This window comes from Myxocyprinus asiaticus, chromosome 50 (genome assembly GCF_019703515.2).
Source record: "Myxocyprinus asiaticus isolate MX2 ecotype Aquarium Trade chromosome 50, UBuf_Myxa_2, whole genome shotgun sequence".
Lineage (NCBI taxonomy): Eukaryota > Metazoa > Chordata > Actinopteri > Cypriniformes > Catostomidae > Myxocyprinus > Myxocyprinus asiaticus.
The window spans coordinates 16459733-16481990 of NC_059393.1; the positions used below are offsets into that span (position 1 = coordinate 16459733).

Below are 22258 nucleotides of genomic sequence, written 5' to 3' on the forward strand. Positions count from 1 at the left end.
TGTTCCTGTGCCTGACGGTTCTGGTGCTCAGAGCTCTGAAGCGTCGGCCAGAAGTCAACAGTTCAAAAAGGTAGTGGGCAGGGTGAGTGGGGTCCAGAGTGATTTTTCCAGCCTTTTTCCTCACTCTGGAAGTGTATAGTTCTTGAAGAGGGGCCAGGGGGTAACCAATAATCCTCTCAGCAGTCCGAACTGTCCTTTGTAGTCTTCTGATATCCAATTTCGTAGCTGAACCAAACCAGACAGTTATAGAAGTGCAGAGGACAGACTCAATGACTGTTGAGTAGAACTGTATCAGCAGCGCCTGTGGCAGGTTGAACTTCCTCAACTGGCAAAGGATGTACAACCTCTGCTGGGCCTTTTTCACTATGGAGTCAATACCCTGAAAGTTACCTCCGTTTTTGGAACCAAAAGCTGAGGTTATCTGTTAACTTATCTGTAAACTTACCCAAGTATGTCGCATAACCTGCTTTCTGGAATACACCCCTGGTTGCTTATTGCTAGGATAGTTTTGGACTTTGACATTGTTCAATAATGCAGTTTAATTACAAAACAAAATAAATACATAGAAATCCCCCACTGTCTGAATGTTTGACAAGTTCAGTTAGTGATAGCTAAATGATTAGTAGTAAAATACTAACTGTTAAATCATTAGTTAAATTTAAAAAACAGAAACAAAACATGGTTCTACGCCTTTAAAGAATTGCCAAAGCTCTTCACGCCAATTTATTTACATATGTAAATTTAACGTCATGCGTAGTAAGTGACGTCATCACGTGATTTCGCTAATTTTATTGACGTTTCAGCGAGTCTTCGGCCACTTACGCATGAGAAATAGTTGGTAACTCTGTGGTATCGGTCAGACTGGAATATTCCTGTTAGAGGAATACGCGTTTTAGTGTTTTCTACATAGAGAAATTATACTTCGAAAGGTATGATACACTGTCGATATAAATATTATATCTTGACTATGAACTTACATGCACAATGTTATTCTATGCTCTCAGTTTCAAACGTGGAAGTTGCTTCTCAAAAAGTTGCTTTTTATCTTTTAACAAACATATCTGTTGTTTTGAATAACAGTGATGAAACAACAGCCCGTGCTTTAAATGTTCTTGCACTGGTTTCAGTTTCGATTCCGGTTAAACAGAACGGATCTGTACTCATAACTGCAGTCTACCAAAACTGTGTCTAATGCACATATTTGAATCGACCGATTTACTAAAATCTTATCTAGTAACGGTATAAATGTACACATATAAATGATGATGCATACGTAAATGAGCTCGAATTTATATTTGCATTTTGTTGTATTTATCTATTTTTCTTGTCCTTTTTCTAAAGGCTTGGAGAGCTCAGCATGGCTCCTCTCACTTCTAATTTAACCAAGGAGCAAAGAAAACAGCTCTGTGCCCTGCTGGGGAATGTGAAACTGACTCTTCTCTACAAGGCTTCTTTCCATGGATATAATGCTTCTGCCTTCCACCAGCAATGTGACCATCAGGGTCCCACCTTGCTTGTAGCCTACAACTATTCAGGCTACATCTTTGGGGGATACACTAGTGTAGATTATGCTCAAACTGGTGGTTATATTACTGATGAGAATGCATTCCTGTTCAGCATTCAAGATGGAGCACCTGTCACCTTCAAAGTTAACAGTGGACATAATGCACGTCTTGATGACTCCGGAGTGCCCAACTTTGGTCAACAATTGTACTTTTGTTATAACAACCAACCTTATGTGCATGATCAAAGAGTGAATATGTACCATGCTAAAAGATCCGGGGGTAATGCATTTGGGTACAATTCGGCATCATTATATGGGAACGACAATGCGCTGATTGAATGTGAATTGTACAAAGTGGAGCAGAGTAAGTCAGTCATCAGTTATTTTTACATGCATGTATAGTAAATAATATTAAAATATATTATATGATATTGCTCTTTTTAGATAAACAAAGTGTATATTGGCCATAATATTCTAACAGTAAGTTTTTTTGACAGTCCCTAAGGTCAGAGCTGAGGAGAAGCCATGGAGGAATATTCTGTGGACAACTCAGTATGTTTCCACTCAGTTTTGTTATTTTTCAATTGCTGATTTCATTCAGTAATATGCAATAATAAAGGTATGATATCTTTTGTAGACAAAGAGGAAAGCTTATGGAATTGATCAAGAAACATAAACCCCTGATGACCTCTGTGAGCCGTGTTCGAATCCTCATGATCGGTCCTGTAGGTGCTGGAAAGTCCAGTTTCTTCAACTCCATTAACTCCATCTTCATGGGTCGCATGACTGGCAAAGCCATGTCAGGATCTTCAAGCACTAGTCTGACCACACAGGTAAAAAACCAACAGCATTAGTGTCTCCTAAAAAAGTGTTTTCTATCATTTTGACTTCGTTCATTACCTTGGCCCTACAATGTCAAGAGTTGTTTCTGACGATCTCTTTCTTTCAATAGTTTCGCACATATCCAGTGAAAGATGGTCGTGAGGGAAAGCCATTGTCCTTTGTGTTATGTGACACCATGGGATTAGAGGAGCAATCAGGAGCAGGACTGGATATCGAAGACATCAGCAGCATTCTTCAAGGTCACATCCAAGACCGTTATAAAGTAAGTTGAGCATAGAGATGGTACAGTTATCTTAGAAGTCAATTTCATGAAGTGAAGATAAGGTTAATGGTCTGTTTCACTCTAAATCCTCTTTACTTAGTTCAACCCTGTGACACCATATCAATCTGTGCAAAAAGCCCCCATATCTGCATCTTTACAAGAAAAGATCCACTGTGTGGTGTACGTGATAGACGGGACCAAAATCTCCCTCATGTCCAGCAAGCTGGAGGAAAAACTTGCTGCCATACGCAGAAAAGTGAACTCAATGGGTAAGTGAAGCAACAACATTTTTACATCACCATTATATCAGAGATAAATAGTAATCTAGTGCCTAAAACTAATACAGATAGTATGTTGCATACAGTATGTTGCATAAATCATGATGCATACCAAATGTTCATTGTGACAGCACATGTAAATGTTTTCTAGGTATTCCCCAGTTTGTCTTGATGACAAAAGTAGATGAGGTGTGTCCCCTTGTGGAGAAAGACCTACAAAACATTTATGTCAGTTCCTACATCAAGAAAAAGGTGAGACATGATTACATGAACACTAGTTCTCAAAGTGCCACAGATGGACTGATATATTTGTGTTGACTCTGCAGGTGCAGGAGGTGAGCTCTCGGTTGGGTGTTCCTCTCTCTTGTGTGTTACCAGTGAAGAACTACAGCCAGGAGTTGGAGCTGAACTTCAGCTGTGATGTTCTGCTTCTCACTGCTTTACAGCAGATGCTCAACTTTGCTGATGACTATTTGGATGATGTCAGTCCCATGGAAAGAAACTCCATATAAAGTGCTTTTTGTTTTTATGCGTTATGGGTCATAGGTTAAAACTGGGGATATAGCTGGGTAAGCTTTCTTCTAGATCTGCAAAATATGGTATCTTAAATCAGAATATTGTTCTGTTTTGGCTATATCATAGTTTATACAATATCCATGCAAGAATAAGCATGATTTAAGAGCTAATGAGAAAGTCCATTTAGGAAAAAAGTTTTTTGCATCAGAACTGCAACAAAAGTCATAATGTTAATAATTATGTACAATGTAATGATTGCTATTGAATGTTATTTTTACTGTACACCATTGTACCATTACTATAGTGTCCTGAGTGCTGCATATTTGCATACACATTAATAAACATAATGAAACGTGAAAGAGACCCTCAGGGCGTTGTCTTAAGGTCATACACCAAGTTTCATTTCAATAAGCAAAACCATTGCCAAGATAAAGTGCAAGTGTAAAGATCATCTTATGCACTGCCCCAAAAGTTGTCAATATCATAAAAAATGCCAATATTTATCTTTGACTCTTTATGACCCAAAATATATAAACATAACAGGGGCATAACTTTTAACTAAATCATTTAAAAGTTATTAGCATACTGATACATTTTTGTGATGCTTTTGATCAGTGAGCCAGTTTACATGCATAGCAATATGCTGATAACTCCCAAAAATCTTCCTATTAAAAAAATCAGACAAAGCAAGAAAACTGCATTTAAATGGGATTTGAGATAATCGATTTATTCTCTGTTTCTGACGTCAAACTGTAAAAAGGCATGTGCACAACACTTGCGTACATTGGATAAATGGTAAGAACGCTGAGAAAGATGTTTACATGTGACACAAAAGCAGGGTGATGGGCAAAAATTTACCCGTGTTGATTGGTTTATTCTTAAGCCGCTAATCACCTTACACAGATAGAGGAACGCCGTTTAATGCATTTACTTGACTGTACACGTTGTCGGTCAATTAAGCATAATCGGTGAAAGAACGTGCATGTAAACACGCTCACTGAAAATGTACATGTTTTGTCCCAAAGCACAGCCAAGACACAGCCTCGGCTCATGTTTGTCGTCTTTTCCATCAATTTAATGCATCCATTTCGAAAATCAAAAGAACTGAAATAAAACCAGCAATACAACAGATGGATATACGTACCTTCAGTACTAAAGTTAGCCCCAATTAACCACATGCATGCTTGTAAAATTAATAATTATTAGTTAATATTAAACTGACATTTCCTTTCTTAATTTGTATAATTAGTTTGGCATCTTTAAATCTCAGCCTCAAAAATGGCAAAATAGGAGACAAGATTTATTTATTTATTTTTTTTTAACATCATTGTAAATAAGGTATGTTCACAATATGGATGACTTATGTATAAAAGCCATGCAGATTTTAAATTATTTCACTACGCTTAGTGAAATATACTACACTTATAGGAGAACCAGTGAGAGACATTAATATGGACATTTTGACAAATATCAAGAGAAGAAATTAAATTGTCTTACACTTTGACTGAATATGGCTTTGAAGTCACTGTGAAATTTTTGGGCGAACTATCCCTTTACGTCTTGATATGTTCGTGATTTCGGCATGGCATCTGTCATTAGCCTATAGGCCAGTTTACCTATTAAATGTTGGTTTATAAAATTAAGACTTGGCAGGTCAATGTTGAGTGGCCACTGCAACATCAAGCTATCAGCAGCAAAATTCCATACTAACCCTGGTTACTATGAGTTGCACAGCTGGACAGATCCATAAAACAGTCCATGGCAATGGAAAAGTGAGGAAGGATGGATTCATGGTCAATTTTTGATTCTGTGCTTTTAAGTATCTGACATATATAAACATTCATATTCAAAAATTTTAAAAAATAATGGTGCACTTCTCTTTCAGAACTGTACAAGATTAAAATAAAAATCAACAGTTAGTTATACACATTTATATGACAAAACAATTACATTTATTATTTCTATATAAAAAAACAACAATAAAAGCTTAGCTATTTATATTTACTTGTAGCATAATGCAGTATCCCCTCTGAGAAAACAACCAAAAGACAACAAACATAGCCTTTTCCCCTTGAACTTGTGGTCTAAAGGCCATTTCTTATGTACTTGTGTGCCAAAACCAATTTTTTTTTTTTAGTATCTTTAATAATAACTGTAGTACTTTCTTTATCCACTAGGCGGCCAAACTGCCTAAGGAACTCAGATACAAATGCAATCAATGATGATGATGAAGATCCAGAATCCAAACGACCAGTAATAATTAGAAGCATTATAAGTAACTAGCTACATAAGCTAGCTTTATTGAGTCTAACTAACGGTCTTGCAGCTTAGATGGAGTTGTTTGTTTACGATCCATGCACAAGTAACTTCATGAGGGAATATCTTGAGGGAATACTGCATTGTCGTGTTGTGTTGCTAGTAGTGTTCATTAGAGGTTGTTTTCTGCTCAGATTGGCCTATTGGAAAGTTTATGCCCTGCTACTTCATTGGTTAAGCCCTGGATGAGTCCTACTGGCCCTCTTTGGGTGAGGAGGGTGACTGGTTACTGGTTGAACTCTTGAGGGAGCCCAGTGTTTTACTAAACCAAGAGTTTTTGGCAGCTTGGACCTCAGTCATCAAAACTCCCTTCTGATGCTCCAGCTCCTGGTACACAACATGAACAAATAAAATGTAAGTAACTGTAACATTGCTGTAAACATCAAATTAAAATATAGAACTTTTGTTGGTTAACAATACTGTTTGGTAAGATACAGTTTGTGTCGTTTAACGGGTAGAGCATTTCGCTAGCAATGCCGAGGTCATATATTCGATTCCCAGGGAACATTTCGAAAATACTTTGTATGCTTTTTCCGTGTGCCATTACATCCCGAGCACAATCGAGTGCTCTAGCCTTTCAAACGTCTGCCAAATGCATAGATGTAAATGTAAGATACAGACTGTGTCTTTAGAACATTGATTTTGAATGTGTGTATTGTCATAACCTAATAACAATCAGTGAGTTATGAAGAGTTACTAATAGTTACAAATTACAAAATTTACTAAATTGCTAGCTGCATCTTTTGTTAGTCAGGGCACACAGGTTTTTATCAGTACGCCTTAAAACATTTACATCATTTACATTTATGCATTTGGCAGATGCTTTTATCCAAAGCGACTTACAGTGCACTTATTACAGGGACAATCCCCTCAGAGCAACCTGGAGTTAAGTGCCTTGCTCAAGGACACAATAGTGGTGGCTGTGAGGATCGAACCGGCAGCCTTCTGATTACCAGTTATGTGCTTTAGTCCACTACGCCACCACCACTCCAACACAACACCATGGTCTTTCGTTGCATGTGCACAGCACTAAGGCCAGTTGTTGTCCGATTAATGTATATTAAGGCTGTCAAATTAAAATCTGAATATTCATCAATTAAAATAAAATTCACAACAAAATGCTAAAATGAGGATTTGAATTTTGGATGTGTGCCAAGCACTGACGATGACTTACGGGCTGTTCAGACCGACCACATTCTTGGGGAAAACGCAGGTGTCTCAAGATGTTTTTTAAAATTTCCTTTAAAATTGGCACAGCAAGATGCAGCGCAACAGTCAAAGACATACGTCTGTATAAGCATTAGGTACGTACATGTAATTGTATTTAATGGAAAACACTGTGGTTCTGCCGGTATTATAAAGCTTGAGTCTGTGGTAGTACTATGGCACGAGTATAGACTACTGTGCAACACCAAGTTAACATAGAACCGTCTATTAAAGCTTTTCTTTTCTCGCTTTCCTTTTTTACCTAATATCTGAAATATGAACTCAACTGGTTAAATCTTTTGACTTTATCATTTTACGCACATTTTGTTAACACCCAGATATGCTCTTTGCAATGAAAAATCTCTGCAACACTGTGCTGATTGGTTTATATTGATTCATTGTGCCCTTTTGAGGATGTATGAGACAACTTCAATAATGTCTTTAAAATTCAAATATAATTAAAATGATGTTAATATTTCAGCAAAAAAATTTAATTTAGTTTCTGAGCCCTATTGACATCCGTAATGTATATACTGTACATGCTTAATTAAGCCAAGCTACAATCGCATGATCTAGGTCTGTAAGTTCAATAAAAATTCTTTTATTCAGACTAAAGCATTTGCATGACATTTAAGACAACTGTGTATTCTACTGTGTTCACAGAGTTATGTGAAATAGTTCTGAGCACTAACCGTTTTCTAATTTCTTTAGAGTTTGCTTCAAAACCTTTCACAAAAATGTCTGTGGCATTATCTGTATGAGCTACCACTTTGTAGCATGCCAGTCTATTATGGTTTCATTGATCTCAGATTTAGCCAGCACTAATGTCACATCACAAAAACATGGTCGACATCATAAGCATTAAGGTAAAATGTTTTTGATTTTATGCCAACAGTTTAAAGCTAAAAATTAACAATTCTGTCTCACTGTCCCTTCAGAGCAATTTGAAATCTTAACTGCTATCATGTCTTATACGGTCTGGTGCTGCGAAGCCTCACCTGGATCTTGCACTTGGCCTCCACCAGTTGGAGTTTGGTTTGGGCCAACTCCAGTTCAAGCTCTCTCAGCTGTGCCTTGAGCGAGTCCTTCTCTTCATCCACGTCGGAGTCCCGGTTGTCTTGAGTCACAGCTGGGATCTGCAGGGGTCCATCTTTACTGAACACATCCCTACAGCGCTCACATGCCATCACTTTAGCCTGGGAGAACATTATAAATTGATATCATCATATACTCTTATATAATCCAATGCATTAGTATTCAAAGACAATTTTCCCCACCTTGATTATATCCAATTCCTCTTTTGTAGATGCCTGCTGCTTTTCCAGCCTGGTACTTAACTGCGAACATATCTAATACAAGCGGAAGACCCGTTATCAGAGCCAGGCTCATTACTCTGTCTACAGTCAAGATTATGGCTTCAAGTGGAATCACAAATACTGAAGAGGGATGTCATGATGTATTTGCCCCGAGGTGAACATGTGGGGTGAATTTAGTGGATAATGGGTTTTCTAGCCCAAAATTTTTTAGATATTTGTATGAGATACTCAGGTATACCTGTTTATATTCGGCTATGATGGCTGTGGTCTTCTTTATCTCTAACTCGGCTTTCTCCAACTCTCTTCTGAAAACTTCCTTCAACTGAAAAGCAAATATTCAAGTGTCAGTACATCAGTAGTGTCTGATTTAGAATTTGTGTGATTCTGACATAAAATCCTTTGGAAATTTGGAGACAATGGCTAAATAGTCTGAAATAATAACAGAAGGTAAGTAGATTTTTACATTTTAAGAAGTAAATGTGAGTGCCGGTGTGTTGCTAAGTCTCTATGAAATTCTAGGGGCCATACCACAGAAACATCCTATGACAAGGGGCCATTCACACCAAATGTGTTTTTCTATCAATATGAGCTGTTTTTCAATTGTTTTTCATTTCAAGCATGCGCAAGATGGACATTTTTGACCGTTGCGCCGTGTTCTGCAGTTTTTTCAGCTTCTCGCACAAGAATGCATTTTTAGACGCTGTGTTAGGTTCAAAAGAATGTCAACTATTAAATGGGTCTCGAGACACCTGTGTTCAGATCAGCATTATTTGTTCTATTCCAGCTTTTAAGCGCAATAAAGTGTTCGGTATGAAAGACCCCCAAGGCCACATTCCATAGTAATCCGTTTTCATTTGAAAACTCAGTTTTCTGTTTGCTAACGTCACTGTTTTCCAAAGTATGTGGTAATGGAGAGCGTTTTCAAAACCTTTCAGTAGAGGAAAATGCCGTTCTAATGTGGATGAGAGGTGTAAACATAGCGAAATGAATGCGTTTTCATACAAAAATGTATTAGTGTATACGTGGCCTAAGTCTCAAGATCCAACAAGTTCAAGGATTCTGAAATCGTCATGGTTGCTATCAGGGTTTGAAATTAACACCCACCAACTGTGGGTAAAATTCGGCCGTGGCAGGTAACTCTGTCACTCTTACTAGCCACTTTGGCGGCTGATGTTTTTTCAGGGTTTTTCCTGCATTGGAAATTCTGTGAATGTCAGACGATTTTGAGCTGCTGCTGCATGTAATTATATTCATGCCTCTCATAATTCACACTCGCATCTGTGCGGGGCTAATAAAGCTTGCTTTCGCATGAAGCGCTGCAGCGCACATCAGCGTGCTCCAGAAATAAGATCGGCAGAGCTCTTGAACAGCGCAGAGTGAAACTTGCGTGATAGAGTCGCGCTTCACTCGATATTGCGGCAGCCAGAGAAACACACAAAACTTATGTAACCCATTTGAATTCTACAGAGAACATTCTAGTATAAAGCGCTTTATGGAGGAAGTTAAACCTCTCTAACTGCTAGACAGCACATACATCATAAACAGCACTGACGAGGTTAAGAGGAGACAAGCATCATCGGTTTTTATAATACGCATCATCGTCCTTTCTTAAATATATATTTTTAATGCAGTAACACTAATTGGTAACTTGTATAGATTCATATTAAATCTATTAGGGTGAATCAATTAGACTTTATTTTTACTAGGCTTCAACTGTGAAAGTTGTAGTTAAAGGTTTCTAAATGTGTTTAGGCTATTAGCTCTTTCATTACAAACACTAAAGTTTATTTTTAGAAAAGACTATGAGCATTACCCTAACCACAGTAATGTGAAGCCACACATGGTCTTACCTAATGGCCTTGTCATTACAAATGCCACTGTTAAACAATGGTAGAACAATGGTAATCTTTTATAGGCAAGTACATACTGAAGGGGTTAAAACTTCCATAAACTAAGGAAAAATTATTGACACATTTTCATCCGGTTCTAACTGGCGTTTGCCTTTGGGTATTTTATAGGTTACTTAAACCATTAGGCCTGTGTCCTCTGAACTCACATCATTCTTGTTTAAATATGCAGTTACAGTCTCCAGTTACCTTTATCACTTTTTGCGAGATGGGGGATTTTGGGTAGTGAAAATACTGAGTGGCTAGTGACTTGGAAAACTACTAGCCACAGTGGCCGATGAGCCAAAAAGTTCATTTCAAACCCTGGTTGCTATAAAGAAAAGATTCTAAAGTTGGGATGTTTTTGTACTACAGACCCTGGTCCCAAAATATGGCTCAGGGTGCTGCTTCAATGAAAGAGATCATTTTTCGCCAGTTTTATCATCTGCCAAGCAGAAATCGTAAGCCTGATTGCTTACAAAGTATGCAATTATCTCTCTTCAACAAGCCGCACGATTTGAGCTATTGTTCATGTCCGAAGCACAAGTTAGGGGCCGTTTACACTGTATGCATTCTTGCGCTAAAAAAGCAATACGTAGTACAACATATAGATTAGAACGCAGGTGTCTCTAGACATTTTTAAAGTTGTTTTAAAATGACATAACATGAAAAAAAAAGTGCAGTTTTTGTGCTGAAAAACAGTGAGACGTGGCGCAACGGTCAAAGACTCCGTCTAGCACGTTCATATAGAAAAACAAAAACAGTGCAGACACATGCAAAAACGAGTTTGTGTGAACTTTCCCTTGTATGTGCCAAAGTTTACTACTTATTTTTTATTTATTTTTAATTACCACTAATGATTTTTATTTACCTAGTGTGTAAAAGAATAAGTACGTAATACGAATTTTAATTGCACCTGGGCTGTCTCTTCCTCTTGTCTTCTCTTCTCCTCCTCTGTCTCTACTAGACGCTGTTTGGTGTTGAGCAATTCTTTGTTCAAAACGTCAGCTTTGTCCTCTGCCTACGAACACAACATTTATTATTTATTGTGTTATCACACAATCTCAAAACAGAAGCTACATGTAAAGTGTTTCAAATACCTCATGTGAATTTAAGGAAGGTAAATACCTGGTCCAGATCATTCCTCAGTGCTATCTTGCTGGTTACTAGTTCATGAGCAAGATCATCGTTCTCCTGTTCCAGACGCATGCTGGCCTCCTGCAGTCGCCGGTTTTCTCTCTGCAGAGACACATTTGCAATCATTTGTTATTTTACGGATTTGTGGAAGCATGGGAGTCATACAGATTAACAGAGACTGACAAAATGCTGACAGAACGGCTGCAAAGCTTGCCCAAATGGCTTTACACAAGCTACAGACTAAAATCTCTTAAGCGCTTGCATGTAAACATAGAAATGTCTAGGAAAGTACACGATTGTGCAAGCCTAACCATTCTACAATACATAAATACAACACAATGGCATATAAAAATTATGGCACATAAAAATTATGATTAAAAAATTTGCCCATGACATGTTTTGTTTTGATTTTTATTTTTGCCATCACTTACAGTGTCCTAACAATTTTTCTATCCACACTGAAAGCAAAAACTGTGCAATGCAACAAACACAGCCGATTATAACATTTTTGATGTCTAATGTACAGTAACTTCAAACTTGTGTGTACTTGGTCACACTGCAGAAAAGCAACTAAAAATGTAGTAGGCTACACACCATACAACTAAAGAAATATGCAGAACTGGGACGCCTGACATTCAAAAAATACAGTTCATCACCTGACCCTTGCGTGATTGTTTATTACTTAATTTGGCTTATCCAATTATTCTTTTAGCTACCAATAAGATTGTATTACTTTCACCTCAGTTTAACACATTTTACCATGTTTGAATTCAACAGATATTTACAGAGCCCCTTAGAGGACAGTGAGAGAATTTATTTTCTGCAATAGTTTTGTGTTCCCTCGCAATGTCTTCATCCCTCACAAAAACTATTAGTAAAACCATAACAACAACATAATTTGCATGGTTTTACTACAGTAACCATACTATAGTTCAACTATATTGTAGTAACAGCACAACCACAACATTTTTACTACAGTAAACCATATTATAACCGTGATATTTGTTGTAAAACCATAGTAATAAGAATACAGGAAAACAAAAACTATGGTAATAAAAAATATATAATTATTGTTACTACAGTTTTACTATAGTTACTCAATGTTTAATTTGTGGTACCATGTACTATGGTTTTTAAAACCCATGGTTTCCACAAAATAAAGCATGCCCTTATGAAAATTAACCATGGTTTCACTGTAGTAAAACTGCAGTAAACATGACTGTTGTAATTTCTTTTGTTGTTAGTATGGTTATACTACAAATAATATAGTTAATAGTTAATAAAAACCATGGATAATTTTCATAAGGGATGGATAAAGCTATAGCGAGGGAATGCAAAACTTGTTTGCGAGGGAATGCAAAACTTGTTGCGAGAGAAGGTAAAACTTGTGAGGGAACGCAAAACTTGTTGTGAGGGAATCGCAAAACTTGTTACGAGGGAACGCAAAACTTGTTGCGAGGGAATCGCAAAACTTGTTACGAGGGAACGCAAAACTTGTTGCGAGAGAAGGTAAAACTTGTGAGGGAACGCAAAACTTGTTGTGAGGGAACGCAAAACTTGTTGTGAGGGAATCGCAAAACTTGTTACGAGGGAACGCAAAACTTGTTGCGAGAGAAGGTAAAACTTGTGAGGGAACGCAAAACTTGTTGTGAGGGAACGCAAAACTTGTTGTGAGGGAACGCAAAACTTGTTGCGAGGGAATCGCAAAACTTGTTACGAGGGAACGCAAAACTTGTTACGAGGGAACGCAAAACTTGTTGCGAGGGAATCGCAAAACTTGTTACGAGGGAACGCAAAACTTGTTGCGAGGAAACTTGTTGCAAGGGAACGCAAAACTTGTTGTGAGGGAACGCAAAACTTGTTGCGAGGAGAAGGCGAAACTTGTGAGTGAAGGCAAAACTTGTTGCAAGGGATCAAAAAACTTGTTGCGAGGGAACGCAACACTTTGTGAGGGAACGCAACACTTTGTGAGGGAACGCAAACAATTGCAAGGAAACGCAAAACTTGTTACGAGGGAACGCAAAACTTGCTGCAAGGGAACGCAAAACTTGTTGCGAGGGAAGGCAAGACTTGTGAGTGAAGGCAAAACTTGTTGCGAGGGAAGGCAAAACTTGTTGCGAGGGAACTTGTTGCAAGGGAACGCAACACTTTGTGAGGGAACGCAAACAATTGCAAGGAAACGCAAAACTTATTGCGAGGGAATGCAAAACAATGCGAGGGAATGCTAAACTTTTTGTGAGGGAACACAACACTCTGTGAGGGAACGTAAACAACTGCAAGAGAACGTGAAACTTATTGCGAGGGGATGCAAACCTTATAGTGAGGGAATACAAAGCTATTTCAGAAAACTAATCAGGCTCCGTGGACCCTCCCCCTAAAGTTCAATTTCTAAGAGTAAGAGAGGTCATCTGTAAAGGTGCTTAGAGACTAAAGGCTGATCTAGGGTACATTTTTGCAAGTCATGTCTTGATGATTAAAACTAAATGATAACGCAGTGACTTCTGCATTGTCTTATTAGAGAGCCTGCTTTGTAACAGGGAGTCTCCCCTCAAAGTGTTCTCACATGATACACACATTTCCTTATCAGGAAGAGGAAAAGCAGTCATCTGACTTTCATTTTCAAACACACTCTCCTATACACACAAACATTGCTTGTTAGTTTAGACTCTGTGGTTGTGCATAGCAGTTGCTGGTTGATGTAACATGGAAAAGCCTGAGGCAATACAATTTCAAATGCAACAGAGAAACAAGGACGAAAACAATGACAGCGAAGCAGGCAGAAGTTTATTAGTAGCCAATGAGTGCTGGTGGGCTGGAGCCTTACCTGCACCGTAGACTACACCAGAGTTTCAACACTACACCACTAGAACAAGAACCGCAGAGGCCTTCCTCATCCAGCACCAATGGTCAAATACAAAACCGCTTCCTTTCACTGCCTGTCCACCGCCCCCCGCAACAGCTCATTGGTTAAACAGGGTGAGTAACAAGGTCTCATAAGGTGAGAAAGGGAATCTCATTGGTTAATAAGTGAGGGAAGGAGAGGATAAACAGGAAGTACTGGCAAGGAAATGACTGAGTAATGGAGGTTCCTTTAATCATAGCTTGGCTTTCCAACATTTTAAGTTGCTTTTGGAAGCACTTTCAAAAAATTGTTTTTTACCAAAATAGAAAGTTTAAAAAAAGTAAAAAATCTAAAACTTTTATTTTTTCCATGAATATAAAACAAATACAAACATAAAAAATAACATCATTCCAAAAAATACAAAAGATTCATTAAATGTTACATTTAAATAAAACAAAACAAAAATATATGCAATAAACAAACACTAATCTCTGCCCAAATGTTTAGCTTGTTTCTACTGCTTTAAAAAATAATTTTTACAAAATAAGTACAATTCAACATTTAAGTGCATAAGTACATGTAAACAAAAGACTAAAATGCGCTAACAAAAATTGGACAATTATTTGATTTTATTATGCAAACTGCTCTATAAAATTATTTGTTTTCTTTTTTAGCTTATAAAATAAAATTGAAATTTATTAAAAAGGCTCTCAAAATACATAAATATAAAAAAAAAAAATATCTGATAGCTTCGTAAAAAACAAGCATCTACAATGTGGTAAACAATCGTTCAACGAATGTTTCGCAATAGTTTCACAACACATTCGTGCATCAGCATCTACAATGTTAAATAACTGTTTAACTAAAGCTTCGCAAGCGTTTCTCCACACTTCGTACAAAACAGCCATCACAATTTGTTCAACAAATGTCTCGCAAACATTTCGCTCTCTTTCTCCGTTGAGAGTATGATGTACAGAGTTTGTGGGATTCAGTGCAGCCTGCTACACAGTTCTGAGCTGGGACAGAGTGATAGGATGAAGATAAATGTAGAATGTGATGAGGAGGAGGCGGTGCTAAGTCAGGTTTTTGCTTACCTGATATCTGTCTATGGGGTCTTCCTGTTGTAACTGGCTCTCTCTCAGAGACTGACACTCCTTCTCAAACTTCTTAAGCTTCTTTGTTGGTACCTGAGGAAGAGAGTGGAAAGCAGAGATGACTTTTGTGACATGTAAACCTTCACGCTATTAAAGCTATAGTGTTCCTGTAGCTGAACAGAGTGTGGAGCTAGCATTGCCAAAGTCATGGTTTTGTTTCCCAGGGAAAGCACAAACTGTACAAATGTATACCCTGAATGCACCGTAAATCACTTGGGATAAAGGTGTCCACTACATGCATAAATTTAAATGTAAATATGGAAGCCAAGACGATCAGCGCTGTAAGCTTTCATATATTCATTGAGTAACACAGGTCTTGTCAATTGAGGGTTCATAAACACCTAAAGGTTCATGATGAAACTGCAGAGGGTTCCTGAGATTGTGATATAAATGCTGATGCAGAGTTAATTTATAATTGTCATAATAAAATGTGTAATTTTAAACACTTTACAATAAGGTTCTATTTGCTAACATTAGTACAGTAAAAAATGCATAAGGCATCATGAACTAATAATAATTATTTACAGCATTTATTAATCTTGGTTAATGTTAATTAATAAAAAATAAAATTTTCATTGTTAGTTCATGATAGTTCACAATGCATTAACTAATGTTAACATATTAAAATGTATACCTGTATGTTTTAATAAACATAAACCAAGATTAATAAGTTCTGTAAAAGTACTGTTCATTGTTAGTTCGTTTACTAGTGTAGTTATTGAATGTTTTTTTTTTGTAAACTGTTACCATTAAGATAATTAAAATATAACACTTTACCGTGAATATGTTTTCTTTAAATTCAATATAGCCTATTTATTGAAAAGTTGGAACATTACTTAAAATATCAGGCATTAGTTCCAAAAAAATAATTTAGATAATACAGTTTCTCAAAAAGGTTTGTGATAGCATTTTTGGGAAGCCATACTTAAAAGCCATTTAAAAAGTAGTTATTATAAAAATAATTGATGCACATTGCTATAAGATGCAAACACAAAAATGGATGACAACTCTTTCTTCACCTCTGTAACCTAAAGATGCAAAAAAAACACTGATACTATAACGGAGCTACATTATTTTAGTCATCAGTGCTATATCTGTTCTTAACTGTGTCCAGTATCTTAGTAAAATGACAGTAAACCATGTGGATACATCCTACAAACATGACCCAAAAATCAGGGTCTCAGGAGCATTTAAAAGCACAGCACCCCTGTATGTTGCTATGGTACAGTATATCTAACAGTGGAGCATGCTCAGTGGAGCCAGTCCTAAGGGGCTCTCCTCATCCACCGCTTTATTGCAGGGGAGTTTGTTTATTACAATTTTCATACAGCAGACCTGGGATCAGCTTTCTTAAGGCCTTTCATAATAGGGAGGCTTGAAACATATTAGAAAATAGAAGTGTTTACAGCCACCGCAATAGTGTTTTCAAGTGAAACAAACATCCGTTTGGGGTTTCCACACAACAAGTTTGTGAAAAGGGTAGGTATATTTGCAATTTTTTATTTTTTTTAATGATTCATCTATTAAACAATGAAAAGCAAAACATATACAAACAGAATCAACATTTAACCCACACAATTGCGCCCCCCATCCCCAGTACCAGCCCGACCCCCAACAACACCCCAGTGGTCAAATAATTAGACACACACACACACACACACACACAAATAAAAATAATATATATAACAATCACACACATCCACTACACCCCTCTCTCTATTGTCCCTCCCCGATAGCCCTCCAAAAAAGCCAGATACTTGCCCCATTTCTCCACAAACAAGTCTAAATTTAGAGAATGTCTGAGACCGAATGCATAATAATAAAAAAAATCTTGGGTAGGCCTAGCCCACCTTTGTCAATCGGCCTATGTAACATATTGAAATGTAATCTGGGACGCTTACCATTCCAAATGAAGGACTTCGCTATACTATCAAATTGCTTGAAATAAGAGAGGGGGACATCTACAGGGAGAGATTGTAGCAGGTAGTTAATTTTTGGAATACAATTAATTTTAATAACATTAACCTTCCCAATCATAGATAAATGTAATGAAGCCCACCTGCCCACATCGCTCGAAAACCTTTTTATTAAGGAGTCAAAATTAACTAACTAAATCAGACAAATTTTTTGGGAATAAAATGCCCAAATATTTAATGCCCTGTTTGGGCCACTGAAAGGCGCCCGGCTGAAAAGCTGTTACTGTGCAGTACACTGTCAGAGCCAAAGCTTCGGATTTAGACCAATTGACTCTGAGAACTTAGAAAAGGAATTCATAATTCTGTGGAGGCAAGGCATAGATCTAGTGGGGTCTGAGACGAATAATAAAATATCATCTGCGTAAAGCAAAAGCTTATGTGCCACATCTCCCGCCACCACCTCTTGAAAATCATCTACCCTTCTTATCGCGGCTGCTAATGGTTCCAGGGCAAGACAGAACAATAATGGGGAAAGAGGGCAACCCTGCCAGGTGCCCTTATCCAGATTAAAATAATCCGAAATTAATCCATTTGTTTGTACCGCTGCTACCGGGTGTCTATAAAGTAACTTAATCCATCCAATAGAAGTATTCCCGAACCCGAATATTTCTAAAATCTTATAAAGATAATCCCATTCTACCAAATCAAACGCCTTTTCGCCGTCAAGTGAGATGGCAGCAACTGGAGTCTGATCATTCACCACTGACCACATGATATTGATGAAACGCCTAATGTTATCAGAAGAGCCCCGAATAAACCCCACCTGATCTATATGTATAAGAGATGTCATAACTTTACTCAATCGGTTAGCCAGAAGTTTTGACAATATTTTAACGTCTAGCTGGACCAGGGAAATTGGACGGTAACTTTTACACTCGCTTAGATCTTTGCCCTTTTTAAGTATCAAACTGATCCGGGCTTGTGTCATGGTTGGTGGAAGCTTTCCATTCTTTAATGATTCCGTATAAACTTCTAGCAAATGTGGAGCCAATTCTGCAGCATAAGATCTAAAAAAGATTCAGCGGCAAAGCCATCTTGCCCCAGAGCCTTGCCTGTAGGCAAGGCCTTAATTACCTCACCAAGCTCCTCCAAGGTTATCTCAGAATCAAGAGAATGTTTTTCTCAGTCGTCAGTTTAGGGAGTTCTAATGATTCCACAAAGTTTCTAATATCTTCATCAGTAGACGAAGACGTGGAACTATAAAAATCAAGATAGAATTCTTTAAAAGCATTATTAATATCAATGGCTGAGGTAAACATTTCACCATCGCGGCATCCACGCGCCCCACCGAGAACGAACCACATTATAGCAACCACGAGGAGGTTACCCCATGTGACTCTACCCTACCTAGCAACCAGGCCAATTTGGTTGCTTAGGAGACCTGGCTGGAGTCACTCAGCACGCCCTGGGATTCGAACTCACGAACTCCAGGGGTGGTAGTCAGCGTCTTTGCCACAGAGCCAGGCCCCGTTTTAAGGATGTTTTGATATTTTTACTGGATAACAAAACAAAAATATGGACTAAGAAATTATTTTTCAGCATTCTCCCAAATTCTGATTCCTTCACTGATGACAAAAAGCAGTGATGACATAACCGGTCCTACAAACACATAAAAGGATCCATTGAGCAGACATTTGTAGGATAACATTTAGGAAACCACCTTATCTGTTAATGCATCACCTCTCCAGAACAGCAGCTCATTGTTGACTGTCTTCCATGCCACCATACAGCGTGTTGGACCCCTGACCTTTCTGAATGCAGGTATGGTCTACTGACACACACAAAAGCTGGCTGTACTTAGGGACCCATTAGACTAAGGACCTGGGTAGGGTTGCACTAGCTGTGCATAAGGTCTCATGTAAGTTGGGACGTAAAGTTCACACTAAGGGCTTAGTAACTACTAGTTAGTTTGTAACTACGTCAGTGCTTAATTTGGTTGCACCACCTGTTCTTAAGGCAAGACTTAGCTAGTAGGATGTATAAAATGACGTTTACCTGTATTGATCCAATAAACAGCCTTCAAATTTGTACACAGAACTGTTAAAAAGCTGTGAATTTCAATTTGATCTTGTTACGGTTGATGTTCAAACCTTGTTTGCTCACATAAATGTCAGCTGTAATAAATTATATCCCCATTAAAATACGATACATAATAAAGGTTGATTTGATAAATAATATATTTGCCCTGCGTAAATAACAATATATAGGAACTGAATCTAATATAAATAAGGGGTTATAAATAAATACTCATACAACAGGCTGGAAAAATAGACATTTATTAATTTTAATATCCATATATATGTGGGGGCCTGGGTAGCTCAGCGAGTATTGACGCTGATACTACCCCTGGAGTCACGAGTTCAAATCCAGGGTGTGCTGAGTGACTCCAGCCAGGTCTCCTAAGCAACCAAATTGGCCTGATTGCTAGGGAGGGTAGAGTCACATGGGGTAACCTCCTTGTGGTCGTGATTAGTGGTTCTCGCTCTCAATGGGGCACGTGGTAAGTTGTGCGTGGATTGTGGAGAGTAGCATGAGCCTCCACATGTATTCTCCGAGGTGTCATGCGCCATGTGAAAAGATGCGCAGATTGACTGTCTAAGAAGCAGAGGCAACTGAGACTTGTCCTCCGCCACCCGGATTGAAGTAACCGCGCCACCACGAGGACCTACTAAGTAGTGGGAATTGGGCATTCCACACTGGGAGAAAAGGGGATAAAATAAATAAATAAATAAATAAATATATATATGTATGTATATATACATACACTACCGGTCAAAAGTTTTGAAACACTTGACTGAAATGTTTCTCATGATCTTAAAAATATTTTGATCTGAAGGCGTATGCTTAAATGTTTGAAATTAGTTTTGTAGACAAAAATAAAATTGTGCCACCATATTAATTTATTTCATTATAAAACTAAAATTTAATAAAAATAAAAAAAAGTTTTTGAAATTGATGACTTGGACCAAATAATAAAGAAAAGCAGCCAATAAGTGCCCAACATAGATGGGAACTCCTTCAATACTGTTTAAAAAGCATCCCAGGGTGATACCTCAAGAAGTTGGTTGAGAAATGTCGAGTACAGATTCTAGGCAAAGGGTGACTACTTTGAAGATGCTAAAATATAGCACAGTTTTGATTTATTTTGGATTTTGTTTAGTCACAACATAATTCCCATAGTTCCATTTATGTTATTCCATAGTTTTGATGACTTTACTATTATTCTAAAATGTAAAAAACAAAAGTATAATAAAGAATGAGTAAGTGTTTCAAAACTTTTGACCAGTAGTGTATATATTCTATATATATTTTGAATGAGCTGAAACTTGACACCGGGTGACACACCCTGAAAACTGCACCGTTAGAATGGTTTTATGCTGAAGAGCCACTTCAAAGCTTTTTCTCTCTCGTAAATGTAAATGAGTGTAAATGTAAACATCATACTGCATGTCGAAAGGATTGAAGCCTGTCACGCAAAACATGAGCTCATTAATGTCATAAAGTATCAGTCTGCTCTTTTATTCCAACCGTTAGTCCTGGTCGGAGGCTTGCGTAAATATTTAGTTTATACATAGGGTTACGTTCTACCCAAGTTTAATGGTGCAACGCTTCAAGATTTAGTGGTGTGTAAATTGTGACTTAGTGCCCAATTACAGCACAACTAGGCTAAGTTGTAACTTATGTATAGCTGGTGCAACTGGCCCCTAGAGATGAGGGTCACTGGAGCGAGGAACCTCTTTTGGTCAAGTGGCACCACTTGTTTTACCACTGAAGCTGTATTTTTTGTACAGTAGTAATGATGACAAATCAAAAGTTTGTTTGGTTTGAAGCTTGGCTAAGCTGACTTCTCAATATTTTAAAAAGGGAAGGTGTCAGCCTTCCACTTTTGCCTCTGTTACTGCACAAAGTGTTCACTGTGTTGTTTGAGGAATGTGAACATGATACTCTTCAGAACATAGTGAACAGGGATGAGAAAGAAACAATTGATTAAAAATGTCAGGATAAATGGGCGGGGTGGGGGGGGTTGCCTGTGTAAAACCTGTCGCCACAATTCTACAGCATTGGTCATTACCAGGGTGTTGCTATTGTTATTACTGAGGTTTATAATGTTTCTGTAATATTTTCAGTATGTTGCTTTGAGGTTTCCATGGTGTTCTGGGTGGTTGCTAGGGTGTTGTTAGATGGTTGCTTATTAATCCAAGTCAAAAAAATCCCACCTACAAGTCTTTATATTTCTCTTGTCCACTGATATAGCTTGGGTGCCTCCTTTTATTGTCTGCCAGGAGAAAATCATAGGTTTAAATGCTTAATACAAATAGTGTAGCACATAGTAATAGCACACCTCTCCTCAACAAGCCACATGATTTGAGGTGTCAATAATGTCTGCAGCACAAGCGGTGCGGGAACAGTTATGCACCAAATTTAATATGTCGGGTTAGGGGTTTGTTTAAATCCTTAACCCTAAGTATGAGCAATAGCAATAGTGATGCGAGCAATAGCAATAGTGATGCAAGCAAGGAGAATAAGAAGATGAGAATGGGAGAAAGGGAACACATGTATCCCATCATTAAGGCAGAGGAACAAGCAGCAGCCCATTAATCTGACAGTCAGTGGTGTAGATAAGAGACCAGGCATCATTAGATGAAGAGAGGTAACAGAACACTCAGTCCGGATATGTCGTGTAGCCACCGACTACAAAATGATACATTGAAATTGTCAAACCTCACATTGCACTCAAGCTCTCAGCACAAATGTTAAACTATGGTTTAACACTCAATATGTATACGGAAAGTTTGTGAGGGAGGTTTCATGAAACTTTGTTAAACATGTTTGGTACGAATGATGAAGCAGGTTCATTCTCACTCAGCAAGTTAAGAGTTTGTATATACACAAAACACCAGCACAGGTACTTAAACATGAACTTGACTTTCCTTTAAAGTTCAACACAATACTTAAAAATGCCACAGTATGTTTTTAACCATGTTTTTTGTTGAAAAGAAAGTAAGAACTACCTTAAACCAG

General features: G+C 37.8%; 2 protein-coding genes across 11 annotated transcripts in view; one reads left to right on the forward strand and one right to left on the reverse strand.

Moving 5' to 3' along the window:
• The first annotated feature begins 778 nt into the window (after positions 1-778).
• On the forward strand, positions 779-3766 carry LOC127438981 (interferon-induced protein 44-like). The gene is made up of 8 exons (XM_051694952.1): positions 779-929; positions 1342-1868; positions 2002-2056; positions 2142-2337; positions 2457-2609; positions 2710-2878; positions 3039-3139; positions 3214-3766. Exons 2-8 carry the CDS (start codon positions 1358-1360, stop codon positions 3397-3399), a joined length of 1371 nt encoding a protein of 456 aa, XP_051550912.1. The 5' UTR covers positions 779-929; positions 1342-1357; the 3' UTR covers positions 3400-3766.
• Positions 3767-4697: 931 nt separating this feature from the next.
• Positions 4698-22258, reverse strand: part of LOC127438973 (rab GTPase-activating protein 1-like) — a 136450-nt gene continuing 118889 nt past the window's right edge. For 6 of the 10 annotated variants that reach the window (XM_051694928.1, XM_051694927.1, XM_051694929.1 and 3 more), the window contains 7 exons: positions 15201-15293; positions 11256-11366; positions 11044-11148; positions 8480-8563; positions 8203-8274; positions 7924-8121; positions 4698-6046 (listed from right to left, as the gene is read on the reverse strand). In XM_051694928.1, the coding sequence (XP_051550888.1) occupies positions 5912-6046; positions 7924-8121; positions 8203-8274; positions 8480-8563; positions 11044-11148; positions 11256-11366; positions 15201-15293 (798 nt within the window). In that variant the 3' untranslated portion in view covers positions 4698-5911. Of the gene's footprint in view, positions 6047-7923; positions 8122-8202; positions 8275-8479; positions 8564-11043; positions 11149-11255; positions 11367-14088; positions 15123-15200; positions 15294-22258 lie in introns of those variants that run through there. The other 4 variants (XR_007896828.1, XR_007896829.1, XM_051694935.1 and 1 more) reach the window with 3 other exon arrangements.

What these genes read in the sequence shown, in the direction of transcription:
- LOC127438981 (XM_051694952.1), top strand. Translation starts at nt 1,358, where the DNA reads ATGGCTCCTCTCACTTCTAATTTAACCAAGGAGCAAAGAAAACAGCTC. An exon ending in CAGAAAAGTGAACTCAATGG is followed by an intron (nt 2,879 to 3,038) that starts GTAAGTGAAGCA and finishes AATGTTTTCTAG; the next exon opens with GTATTCCCCAGTTTGTCTTG. An exon ending in GTTCCTACATCAAGAAAAAG is followed by an intron (nt 3,140 to 3,213) that starts GTGAGACATGAT and finishes TTGACTCTGCAG; the next exon opens with GTGCAGGAGGTGAGCTCTCG.